The sequence below is a fragment of the Gordionus sp. m RMFG-2023 genome, chromosome 1 (genome assembly GCF_954871325.1).
Source record: "Gordionus sp. m RMFG-2023 chromosome 1, tfGorSpeb1-WG-v2, whole genome shotgun sequence".
In the NCBI taxonomy this organism is placed as follows: domain Eukaryota; kingdom Metazoa; phylum Nematomorpha; class Gordioida; order Chordodea; family Parachordodidae; genus Gordionus; species Gordionus sp. m RMFG-2023.
The window spans coordinates 61,755,661-61,769,631 of NC_088775.1; the positions used below are offsets into that span (position 1 = coordinate 61,755,661).

Sequence of the window (13,971 nt, forward strand, 5' to 3'; positions counted from 1 at the left end):
GAAGATCAAAAAATGCGAAGATTTTTTCGCTAAAAAAAATTTTGAGCTTGCTCAAAGAAGATTTTTGAGCAAAATAAAAAATATTTTTTGTAAAAAAATCTTCTATAATTTTGAGAAAATATTTTGAGAATTTTATAATAAAATAAAATCTTTTGTAAGGAAATCTTTATTAAAATATTTTTGAAATTTTGATCTTAAAATTTTTTGGTAAATTCTTTAAAAATAAAATTTTTGATATATATTTTTTTTTATTTTATTATGTTAATGAAAATATTTTTTTTGAATAGGTTGTAAATGTGAGAATTGGTCATAATACCGACTGCATTTTTTTTAATATTTGGAATAAGTAATAATGATTATTTTAAAAATGTAATGTCATAATTTTAATGTTTTATATTTAATGTAAACTATAAAAGTGACAATTGTCATAATACTCATCTCAGAACCTTTAAAAATAATTATAATTAAAAAAGGCTAGTTGAGCATGTTTTGAGATGGTTTCAGTGATTGTAAAGCATATAAAGGTGACAATTGTCATAATACTTATTTCACATATGTTTTAATTGGAAATAGAGAAAAATGATTATTTCAAACATGAATTAATATAATGTGTAAACTATAAAAGTGACAATTGTCATAATATTCATAACAGAACCTATAAAAATAATTTTATTTTTAGGTATTAAATAGGCGAGAAAAAATTTTTTGAGCATGTTTCGAGATGGTTTTAATGATTGTAAAAATTGTCACAATCGTTATTTTTGAACTTTTTTAAAGCAAGTAGATAAAAATTTATTAAATATAAATAAATGTGGATGTACCATAGAGCAGTGACAATTGTCATAATCGTTATTTTTGAACTTTTTTTGAATTTTTTTGAAGCAACAGAGTAAAATAATAAATTGTAAACATGTTAAATTGAAATTTAAATGTGGATGTACCATAGAAAAGTGACAATTGTCATAATCGTTATTTTTAATCTTTTTTGAATTTTTTTGAAGCAAAAGGGTAAAATTATATATTGTAAACATGTTAAATAAAAATTTCAGTGAAGATGTACCATAGAAATGTGACAATTATCATAATTGTTATCTTTGAACTTTTTTGAATTTTTTTAAAGCAAATAGGTAAAAATATATATTGTAATGTTAAATTAAAATTTCAGTGAATATGTACCATAGAAAAGTGATTGTCATAATCGTTATTTTTAATCTTTTTTGATTTTTTTTGAAGAAATTATATATTGTAAACTTATTAAATTAAAATTTCACTGAAGATCTACCATAGAAAAGTAAAATTGTCTTAATCGTCATTTTTAATCTTTTTTAAATTTTTTTGAACTTACAGGGTAAAATAATAAATTGTAAACTTGTTAAATTTAAATGTGGATGTACCATAGATAAGTGACAATTGTCATAATGGCCATTTTTAATCTTTTTGGAATTTTTTTGAAGCAAAAGGGTAAAATAATAAATTATAAACATGATAAATTAAAATTTAAATGAGGATGTACCATAGAAATGTGACAATTGTCATAAACGTTTATTTTAATCTTTTTTGAATTTTTTTTAAGCAAAAGGGTAAAATTATATATTGTAAACATGTTAAATTAAAATTTCAGTGGAGATCTACCATAGAAAAGTGACAATTATCATTTTTAATTTTTTTGAACTTAAAGGGTAAAATAATAAATTGTACACATGTTAAATTAAAATTTCAGTGAATATGTACCATAGATAAGTGACATATCTAATTCTCAACTCCCTTTTGAAATTATTTTAATATATATATTTTGAAATTATCACATTACTCATAGTCATATCCATTATTTTTAAATTAGGTTAATATGATCTTGTTGGGAAACACTTAAACCTCTGGGCAGATGATAATAGTATCATATATGTTAAATTTTTAGAGCCAACCGGAACGGAGTTGAACTAGAAAGATGCATCAATATAAACATGATATTTTTGGGAACAACAAATTTAAAAATATTTTTTCTTTAATCTTTTAAATCAATTTTAGATCTTAGAAACTACTATTTGGATATATCTAGTAAAATACGCCCCCCTCTGATTATACTATTCATACAAAAAATCTAAATCAGTCAAATATATGAATTTTTATTTATTAAAATTTCAATGTAAACAATAACTTTATAATGAAATAGGTTATATAATTAATTATTTAAAATATCACATTATTTAACAATGTACTATTAAGCTTTATAATTAAAATATCATCAAGTATATCTTTGTCTAATCTTGTCCTTAGAGAGGTTACAGTTAGTGCCAATGCACTAAATGCTCTCTCAACTGAGACCTGGGTGCAAGGAGCAGCAAGAATTATTTGAGATAATTTAAATAATTCTGCATCTTGGTGTTTTCTTGAAACCCAATATTGCAAAATATCTTGTGAGGATGGCAATCTTTTGTTGTATAATAACGATTTTATTTTTAGCTTGATATCGCTATTACATAATTCATAAAATATAGGTCCCTTCTTGCAATCACGCTCAATGTAAAGGTCAAGTTTTGTTTTTTTATAATCACTAGTGGAAGGCATAACTAGAGTTGTATTTTCTTCATGAGGGTCAATAGCTTGCAATTGTTTCCAAGTTGCAAATATATGTTCCTAAAATAAAAAGATGTATATTATAAATTTATTAATTTACCCTGGCTAATATTTTATCTTCTTCCAAAGGATATTTTCCATTTTCATAATGGAATCTAGGATCCATATATATCGCACTACGAAATGCGTCATTTTGAAAAAGATAGCTTTCTCTAATGTTTAAACATTCCAACATACTTTTAGATAAATTATTATCCATTTCCTCCAGCTCCATTTTGCATTCTAGCCATGAAGCAAAAAAATCACCTATTACAATATTACTTTTTTGTAATTTCATTGTGAATTTGTATAATGGGAAAAGGACTGATGTACCTAATAGGATAATATCCCATAAATCGAAACTAATAAAAGTTTCTGGGTATAATTCACCCATTTTAGTATAAAAGGTTTTATTATCCATTAGATTTTTCATCATTAGATAAGTACTATTCCACCTAGTAATAATATCTAGCGTGGGTTTCGAAACTTTGTCCATTATAAATAATCTTTTATATTTGTGAGATTTTATCAATTTAATTATAATACGAATTTTCTCTAAGTCTAGTTTTAAATATTTTTTGATAAACATGTTTACAGCAAGTTGTATAGTATGTGCAGAACATCTAATGCAACTTAAGCCAAAGCTTTTGCTTATATCATCTGATATATTTTCCTCGTCAATACCCTCTGGTGTTTCTTCATCAGAATAAACGGAGACATTTTCATCATCAATACATACATTTTCCTGATAACTTACACTTGTATTAAATAATATCTGGCTTAAATTGTTTTCATTAGAATTAGATAGATCATTATCATTATTTAATTGATCTCTAGCCATAGTGTCAACCATTTTAAGCATATTGGCGCCGTTATCCACAGTAATGCTATATATTTGTTTTAAATCTATCTGGTATTTTTTTAAAATTGTTTGGATTTCTTCTTTTAGGTTTATACCTGTATGAATTTTTATTAGTTCTATCATTCCTAGTGTTCGTACTTGTATCTGGCCATCTTTTATATACTGAACATTAATACCTAATATTGATTTATTATATCTAGTAGCAGTATCAATTTTTAAAGAAATGAGCTTGTTTTTTAATTCATGTATAATTTGAAGTCTAATTTCGGATGCGGTATATTTTATTTTGTCGACCACTGACCGAGTATTTATTTTCATTTGAAGAGAATGACATATAGGGTCTAGTAAAATACGGAAACCCTCATAATTTACTAAATTTATGGGTAAATTATGGACTGTAATCAACCATACTATACATTCAAAAACCTAAAAAATAATTATTTATTCTTTATTTAAATATTAATTACTTTAGATTTATCGATCTTAATTTTTGGGAATTTTTCTTTTGCTGTATTTCTAGCATTGAAGGACGAATCACTATTAGATTCATCTGCTTTCATTATGTTTGGGTGTTGAGAGGTTATGTGTCTTTTAAGATTTGCTAGAAAAATATATTGAAAAATACATTAAATAATTTATTTTACATGGTATTGACTTCATCTTTTTGTCACACATGCTGCACGTCGCTAAATTTTCAGAAGAATCGATTAAAAAATGCTCCTTTAGAATATCTTTAAGATTTTTTTTATTTTGCATTATATATAAAAAAAAAATTTTGTAATTTTTAATTTTAACTTTCTTGTTTTTTCCTTTTATTTTTATTTTCACTTGTTTATTATATTTTGAAATAAAAAATCAGGAATTAATGTTATATAAAATAAAAAAAATGAATAAAATAATTGTTTTATTGAGGCCAAATAAAACCCCCATTTATAAATTTGGATGGGATACATTTATTTAATGTTTTTTTTATTTATATTTATAAAAAATCGAATGTTAAATGAAAATATAAAAAATGCATTTTCTTTTCTTTTCGTTTTTCCCATTGTCTCTCTCTCCCTCCTTTATTTATTTTTATTTAATGTTTTGCCTTATGAATTAAAGAAAATAAAAATCTAAAAAAAATGAAATTTGCTGGTGCCAGCGAGGCGGCACCAGATTGAAAAAAAGTATTATATAATTTTTTTTTTATAAAATTGAATTCAAATTTTTTTTTAATTTTCATTGCTGTAATGTAATGGTACCCAAAACCGATACGTTTTCCCCCTTGAAGGAGCGAGTTTGACGGATGGCCTCTTATTCTGTTTATGGCTATTGCAATTTTTTCCTGACTCCAATTGCTATATTTCTTTTGTTATCAGAGTTTATTGTAGAAAAATTTATTTGATTGGGTTAAGAATTATTTGTTATACCAAATAAAACTGAATTTGAAATATTTTGAGAATAAGATGGTTCTTCCTGTGAGGAAAAATCTAAAAGATTATATATAATAAACAATATAATGTTAATTGGTACCAACATGTAGATGTAGAAAGATTTAAGAGACCTGGAGATAGTGACTATTTTACTAATTTTGTAATTTTTAATATCTTAAAAAGTGGGAATTTTATTTCCTGGGAATTATATTCATAGATTCTTTTTAATGTTTACCTAATAGATTTTAAATAATAAACTAAAGTTAAAATTTTTTAGCCCGCTAATTGTTAAAATTTTGTAACCGATTCGCTCGCACTTTTTAAAATTATTAAGCTAGGCCGCCCATGGACGGGCTTCAGCTAAAAACCTGCTCGTTTCAGCAAATAAATTCTAAAATGATCATAATGATTATGACAATTGTCATTTTTCTATGGTACATCCTCATTTAAATTTTAATTTAACATGTTTACAATATATAATTTTATATTTTTGCTTCAAAATAATTTAAAAAAGATTAAAAATAACGATTATGACAATTGTCACTTTTCTATGGTAGATCTCCACTGAAAATTTAATTTAACATGTTTACAATATATAATTTTACCCTTTTGCTTAAAAAAAATTCAAAAAAGATTAAAATAAACGTTTATGACAATTGTCACATTTCTATAGTACATCCACATTTAAATTTTAATTTTACATGTTTATAATTTATTATTTTACCCTTTTGCTTCAAAAAAATTCCAAAAAGATTAAAAAAGGCCATTATGACAATTGTCACTTATCTATGGTACATCCACATTTAAATTTAACAAGTTTACAATTTATTATTTTACCCTGTAAGTTCAAAAAAATTTAAAAAAGATTAAAAATGACGATTAAGACAATTTTACTTTTCTATGGTAGATCTTCAGTGAAATTTTAATTTAATAAGTTTACAATATATAATTTCTTCAAAAAAAATCAAAAAAGATTAAAAATAACGATTATGACAATTGTTACTTTTCTATGGTACATATTCACTGAAATTTTAATTTAACAGGTTTACAATATATATTTTTACCTATTTGCTTTAAAAAAATTCAAAAAAGTTCAAAGATAACAATTATGATAATTGTCACATTTCTATGGTACATCTTCACTGAAATTTTTATTTAACATGTTTACAATATATAATTTTACCCTTTTGCTTCAAAAAAATTCAAAAAAGATTAAAAATAAAGATTATGACAATTGTCACTTTTCTATGGTACATCCACATTTAAATTTCAATTTAACATGTTTACAATTTATTATTTTACTCTGTTGCTTCAAAAAAATTCAAAAAAGTTCAAAAATAACGATTATGACAATTGTCACTGCTCTATGGTACATCCACATTTATTTATATTTAATAAATTTTTATCTACTTGCTTTAAAAAAGTTCAAAAATAACGATTGTGACAATTTTTACAATCATTAAAACCATCTCGAAACATGCTCAAAAAATTTTTTCTCGCCTATTTAATACCTAAAAATAAAATTATTTTTATAGGTTCTGTTATGAATATTATGACAATTGTCACTTTTATAGTTTACACATTATATTAATTCATGTTTGAAATAATCATTTTTCTCTATTTCCAATTAAAACATATGTGAAATAAGTATTATGACAATTGTCACCTTTATATGCTTTACAATCACTGAAACCATCTCAAAACAGGCTCAACTAGCCTTTTTTAATTATAATTATTTTTAAAGGTTATGAGATGAGTATTATGACAATTGTCACTTTTATAGTTTACATTAAATATAAAACATTAAAATTATGACATTACATTTTTAAAATAATCATTATTACTTATTCCAAATATTAAAAAAAATGCAGTCGGTATTATGACCAATTCTCACATTTACAACCTATTCAAAAAAAATATTTTCATTAACATAATAAAATAAAAAAAAATATATATCAAAAATTTTATTTTTAAAGAATTTACCAAAAAATTTTAAGATCAAAATTTCAAAAATATTTTAATAAAGATTTCCTTACAAAAGATTTTATTTTATTATAAAATTCTCAAAATATTTTCTCAAAATTATAGAAGATTTTTTTACAAAAAATATTTTTTATTTTGCTCAAAAATCTTCTTTGAGCAAGCTCAAAATTTTTTTTAGCGAAAAAATCTTCGCAAAAAATTGATCTTCAAAGATTTTTTCCTCAAAATTTTGGGCGAAAAAAATCTTCAAATTTTTATTTGAAGATTTTTGTAAAACCCTGATGACTGGTCATAAGATATTATTTAAGAATTGTATTATAAATTAAAGATTGCAATAAATAATTAATATCAACATGCCATTTTATCATCAGACTCATTTATTTAATTCTGTATGTTAAACAAATGCTATTGTTCACTCTAGTTTCAAGTTGACTAATTTGAATAAATCCTAAGGGCCACTTGAGAGGCTAATGATAACGTTAAATAATAATATAACAAACTAGGATATCCTAGCCAGATAAAAAACGATATATATGATTTTTTTTAAATAAATAACTACTTAAAATTCTCTAGATGCATTTATAAATCTAAAAATACTCAAATAGAAATCTTTGATGATTTTTCTTATATACTAAATATGTATATTAAATTTAATACTGCACGCCCTCGAGTGCTAGTATTAAACGATTATTTAGAACGGCAAAGGTTATATCTGATTTCGTTTTAGATTTAAGGATGATAATATAGAAATTTTATTATTATTGAAATGCAATAAAAAAATATATATATGAAATTATAGTCATATTTTTATATCAAAATTCTTTATTTGTGGAAATAGAGATATGTAAAAGAAATATTTTAAAAAAAATTGTGCACTATTTTTTTTTGTAAAATAGAGGTAACGATAGCTAGCCATTTTTAAAAGTACTGAGTAGATTAAAGATAAAAATAACTGGTAGAAAAATTTAAATCTATTAACAGATATTTATTTCTCATTCATTCTTAGATAAGATTTTAGTTCAGTTGAAGTTATTGTAAAAAAACCCCTTACTCAACCATTCCCTTTAGCTTAATCTACACTTAAATTGAGTCACAAATATCCCAAAAGTCCTTTCAAATTTTTTATTCACAATGATAAAATAACAACTAATATAAAAATATATAAATAAATAACCAAAAACTATCCCATTACATTGCAAAATCTTCAAAATCAGTTCCAAGTCATCCAATATATGCTCTTTGTTCTTCCCATGCTGGCATCTCATGATCTCCCCATTCTCTCCTCTTTCCCCAAGGAAAATTAATTGTTTATAAAAATGACTGACATTTAGTATATTATATTAAATTTATTTCTTCTTTTTTTTAACTGCTACAACACGCCCACCCTTCACAGGCCCAGCGTCTCTCTCTCTTTTGGCATTTTATCCAATCGCCCATTTGAATTGTATCAACTTTCGGTACGCCTTGAAAACGTTCAGGGAATTTATCGAATCGCCTCCTTTTATGATGATTTATAGTATAATATCTCCGATACATTTCAATATATAATCGCTGAAAATAAATGTTAACAATAATGACATTTACATCGTGGTATCCATATTTGTAATCTATAGAACAATAATATTGACAATATAATATACAAGCAAAACATACTAATTAATTCCTTTTAATACATTTGGAAAATATGAGTTATAATATACATTATTCAGGGTCTGATTAATGAGAATTAGGAAATAATGATTTTACATACAATACTGTAATGTGAACAAATGGTTTATGTGTGAAATGCAATTTCAACACATGTAATTTTCCTTCTGTCATGTAAAAAAAACAAAGCTACATTTTTATAAATATCCCCTAAAATAGATAAAAAAATCCATTTTTAGGTATTGGAAATAATTGCGAAAATTTGCCGAACAAAGATTTTAAATAAAATTACAAGGAATATGTATAGACATAAACTTAATATTTTATATGGAGGAAAAATATATAATACGTAGAAAATTAAATATTTTTCTCCTAGGAATTACTCAGTATCCTAAGAAAAATATACCATTTCTACTTAACCCTGCCATCACAATTAGCACGGATTCACAGAAATGTAGAATGCAAAATTATAAAAATTGAGAATATAATGGGCTATTTGGTATATATGTAGAGAATTTTTAATATAACATTCACAATATAAAATAATCTGAGTTTTTTTTTAAGAAAAATACATTTTCATAATATACATAGTAAAGTGTGATGTGCTATAAAATTATTACAAAGATAAAAAAAAATGTAATACACAAAATAAATTTACAAAAAAAAAATTAAAAAAAAAACTTTCTCAAGTATTTAAACTAAACAATATTTCCATCTTAAGGCATACCCATCATGACATGACTGATCTTATCCATAAAATTATTTTTCCTTTAATAAAAATTACAATAAACACAATATAATACATGCAAATAAAAATTTTATAATTTAAAAAAAAATATATTAAATATAAAGATTTCATAATTTTTTAAAAAAATATTCAGTACCATAATTTCTACCAATATATCATATAAATCCATGCCAAATTTATATATATATCAAACTTATACTAATATATCATATAAATCCATACCAAATTTATATATATATATATTAAATTCATATTTAACCCATATATCATATAAATCCATGCCAAATATATATATATATCAAATTCATATTTTGCCCATTTATCATATAAACCCATACCAAATTTATATATATATTAAATTCATATTTTACTCATATATCATATAATCCATGCCAAATTTATATATATATCAAATTCATACATAAATCAAAAATAATTAAATATATCATATGTGTAATTCACATTACACCATATTTCATAAAAATGGTTAATTACTTCAAAATAAATAACATTAACACACTCCCAATAGATCCCTTCATAATATATCCAAACCTTAATTGAAACTGGATTACCACAATATAGTAACATTAATTAATAATAAACCATCCCACACATGTCCATCCCTTTATAAACCCAAAATGCATAATTATATAACAAATATTAAATCCACTTCAATATATATTTCCATAAACACTCAATTATATAAATTTATATCTTAATCACACTTAAAATCACCAGTCTAATATTTTTCTAACCCTATATATACATACATATCTTTACTCATTATAATCTTCAACATTTAAATACAGCAATCTTTTCTGTCTTGCATTACGTGAGGTCTGTTTTCCTAATGATGGAAACCTATTCGCCATTCAATGAGTCTTAAGGCCTACCAAATAATAAGACAATACTTATTGTCAAACATTGGATGTAAAATATACATCTAGACATATAATACCACAAATATTATTGTCTTAAATGGCCAAAATGAAATCTAATACCACAAATATTATTGTCTTAAATGGGCCAAAATGAATCAAATATCATTAACCAATAATTTCATTTTATTTTCATTTTCAGTCCTAATACTCATTACATACTTTCTATTCTTTTCCTTATTTGCTAAACATCTAAAACAAAATTCTAAAATCCCTTAATCTCACTTCTTCCTGACAACCTGTATAGTAGTTAATAATTGCATTATGTACTGAAACCCTTATGTTGTCAATCCTAAATTACGGTCAACAACTGTAAAAAACACCACTTGCTCTCAACCCTTCCCTTTAACTTAATCTACACTTAAATTGAGTCACAAATATCCCAAAAGTCCTTTCAAATTCTTTATTCACAATGATAAAATAACAACATATAAAAATATATAAACAAATAACCAATATCCCATTACATTGCAAAATCTTCAAAATCAGTTCCAAGTCATCCAATATGCTCTTTGTTCTTCCCCAGGTGGCATCCCATGATCTCCTCATTCTCTTCTCTTTCCCCAAGGAAAATTAATTGTTCATTTCATAAAAATGACTGACATTTAATATATTATATTATATTAAATTTATTTCTTCTTTTTTCTAACTGCTACAACAGTTATATACTCTTGTACTAATGTTTAAAATATGCTTAATAACAACTAGTTGATAATCACCAACTATATTTGTTATTGCTAGCCTAAATAATTAAAAAGACTGTAAGAGTTTAATTAGAATTGTCTGTAGGTTATAAATGGTGGCTCATTATAAGATTTATTTTATTAATATTATAGGTTGTTATAACATAATGTGTGGGTAAATGTCGCAGCCAAAATAAATTTTCTGTCATGTAGACGCTGCCTACATAATATTAATTATTGCCAACATGAATTTATTTTTTTTAAATATCAGTCAATCAATAAAAAAAAATGGTTCATAAAAGAGACCGAAGAACCTTATAAAATTAAAATTTTATTATTTCTTTAATAAAATTAATCCTAACAAACTACTTATTTGAAATTTCAAATTCATATTTAAACATTTGAAAGAATTTGTTAAATTTTTAGTATTTCTTGCCTGTAGTGTTATTAAGTCGGCAATTGGCTAAGCCTTCAGGCAAGAGTATATTTTCTTAAAGATTAATAAACCCTTTAAGTTTAAACCTCGATTGTCGCTTAAAAATTGGGTTAGCCTTTTAAAGTTCTCAAAACCTTCTAAAAATGGCGCTATTTATATTAGATTTTTTAACTGACGAGGGGCTGAACCCCTCCTCAAAATTTGAAAAGGGGACTAAAAATGAAAATAGCGGGGGCTTAACCCCCCCCCCCCCCCCCCCCTTGCAGTACACCCTTGATATTGATTATAATATTTTTAATAACATAATTCAGAGATCATCAATAAAATCTATAATAGTTTATTAAGATTAATTTTTAGATATATGAAAATGAATTAAAATTTAAATTCTCATTTTTTAAGGCAATATTTTCTACTCTCAATATGCTGAATAAATCTGATAGTAATACGAGTACATTAAAGTGGAATTTAACAAAAGGCTATTTATTTTATAAATATTTGTCTGTTGGCAAACTTTGCCGAACTACAACTCTATAGACATCATTTCCATTATGTAATGAGAGTCATTCATTTAATTTTGAAAAAAATCAGGTAATAGATATGGGCTATACGTTTATACGTATTGAATGAAAGAAGGAAAAGTAATTTTTGTTAAAAATATATTCTAAAAATAAAATTTCAGTTGATTCACATTTTAGCTTAAATATTAAGCAATAACGAGTAAAGGTCAGCAAAACCAGACCCAGCCCAAAAACCCACAGACCTGGCCCGTTGGTTGGATCAAGTTATTGTCAATTTTTTTGATTGGGTCGAAAAAAATTTTTTCAGGTGGGTCGGGATGAGGGTTGGAAATATTTTTGATTAAATCAGTAATATCAATAAATTATGGTTTGATTGTATATATTTTCATATTCTAAGAAAGAGCGAAAAAAAATTAATGTTCATTCAGAGTTCCTTCTAAAAACTATCTCACTTAATTCACGGATATTTCTAAGTATTTATACAATATGCTTATTGCCTAATTTTTTCAGTCGACACGCGAGTTGACTGTGAATAAGTAAATACGTGTACTTCCTAATTTTTTTTATTAATACGAGAGTTGGCTGTTAATGTGATAGATATGACTATAAAATATATACGTGCTATTTGATAAGACTCCATTATGTATTTTGCTTGTATACATTTTATATTATAATTTATATCTACAAATTGGATGCTCATCTGAACATTCATCAAAATACTTCTAGCGACCTATCCTTTGGTGAGATATTTCACTTCCTATGCAAATGTTATCTGATAGAATTCCACACAATTTTTCATTAAATTCTAATAATATTACTACAGCTTCTGAATGTATGCATGAAAAATAGTTAATATACGATTAGGTTCTTCAACCATCTTCTAAGCCTTTTTTATATAACCAAGTTTATAGTTTTTTATATCATTTTTCTGGTATTCATGCATTAAGTTTATAAGTGTAAATGAGGAAATTAATGACATAGACATAACAGTTTTCTAAAGGAATTTTAAAAATTAAATTTTACTGAATACTGGTTGATTAGAATTAATAGTGAATATTTATTTATTTTCGTAAAAAATCAAAGTAAAAGTATATCACAATTACCAAATATATATATCTTTTATAAAAGAATAATTTAATAACATTTAAATTTTATCTAAACTGTAAAAAATAAAATAATAGTATAAACAATTAATTTTATAATTTATATTTAAATAAAACAAATAAATTGATCTGAAATATAAACACAACAAATTACGGGGCTAATAAAAAGGTTTTATAAAAACTATAGAAGCCATTTAATTTTTTTAATTTATATATTCTGTTTTATAATAATATACACCCTAATATAATTTTTTTGATTAAATACACCAACAGATTCAATAATTAATTCAAAATATATAAAAAATAAACGTTACTGCCCTTAGAATAATTCTAAAACGACTTTTTAAGTAATAAATCTGTTAGCCACAATTTTTAAACTCTTTCCTACTCCTAAAGGAATCGCATCGTTTAAATCAGTGTAATCTATTTCACGTTTATTATCGTGTTGTAGACTATTGTTTTGTATTATTTGTTTCACAAACTTAGAATGGTTAGTATGTAACGAAAATGGTTCATTTTTATGAGTATTATTTTTGTTAGAAGCATTCGGATTGTTGATATTGTTACATACAGTCATGCCTCGTTCATTTTTTGAGGGTGTGACAGCCTCTTGCATTGATATAAAATAGTGCTTGTATTTTTCCGTCTTTGTAATGTCGTTGTTCAATCCCAAGATCATCAATTTATCATCGTTTGACTTGCATAAGTAATAGTTTTTAAAGTAAAACCACGTAAACAAACCGATTAATAAAGCTAACATAACTACTAACATGGTGATAGTGCGAATAAAGTTAGTTTTATTTAGACAAAATTCATCACCGATGGCTTCTAAAAATGGGGTTCGACCATTGGAAGATACTGATTCCATTTTTTTATCTTTTAAAATAGTTGTTTGTTCATTTTTTTGTATTTCGCTCCTCTTCTTTTTGTCGTAAACGTTATTAAGATTAGAACCTGATATAAATTATAAGATATATAGCAAAGACCTGCAGAAGTCAAAATGTAGAACCGACCCGGATTTAGAT

The 13,971-nt window shown here is 24.6% G+C and overlaps 1 protein-coding gene across 1 annotated transcript; it reads right to left on the reverse strand.

Moving 5' to 3' along the window:
• Positions 1-2,187: 2,187 nt before the first annotated feature.
• On the reverse strand, positions 2,188-10,740 carry LOC135928222 (uncharacterized). The gene is made up of 5 exons (XM_065464617.1): positions 10,674-10,740; positions 4,120-4,206; positions 3,943-4,076; positions 2,675-3,901; positions 2,188-2,634 (listed from the first exon to the last, which is right to left on the reverse strand). The coding sequence occupies exons 2-5, from the start codon at positions 4,148-4,150 to the stop codon at positions 2,188-2,190; spliced, it is 1,839 nt and encodes a 612-aa protein (XP_065320689.1). The 5' UTR covers positions 4,151-4,206; positions 10,674-10,740.
• Between the last annotated feature and the right edge of the window lie 3,231 nt (positions 10,741-13,971).

Excerpts from the sequence above, each read along its gene's own strand:
- LOC135928222 (XM_065464617.1), bottom strand. The coding sequence starts at position 4,150 with ATGTGTGACAAAAAGATGAAGTCAATACCAT. Across the intron at positions 3,902-3,942 it reads TTAAGATCGATAAATCTAAA|GTTTTTGAATGTATAGTATG; the intron begins GTAATTAATATT and ends ATTATTTTTTAG. Across the intron at positions 2,635-2,674 it reads AAGATAAAATATTAGCCAGG|GAACATATATTTGCAACTTG; the intron begins GTAAATTAATAA and ends TTTTTATTTTAG.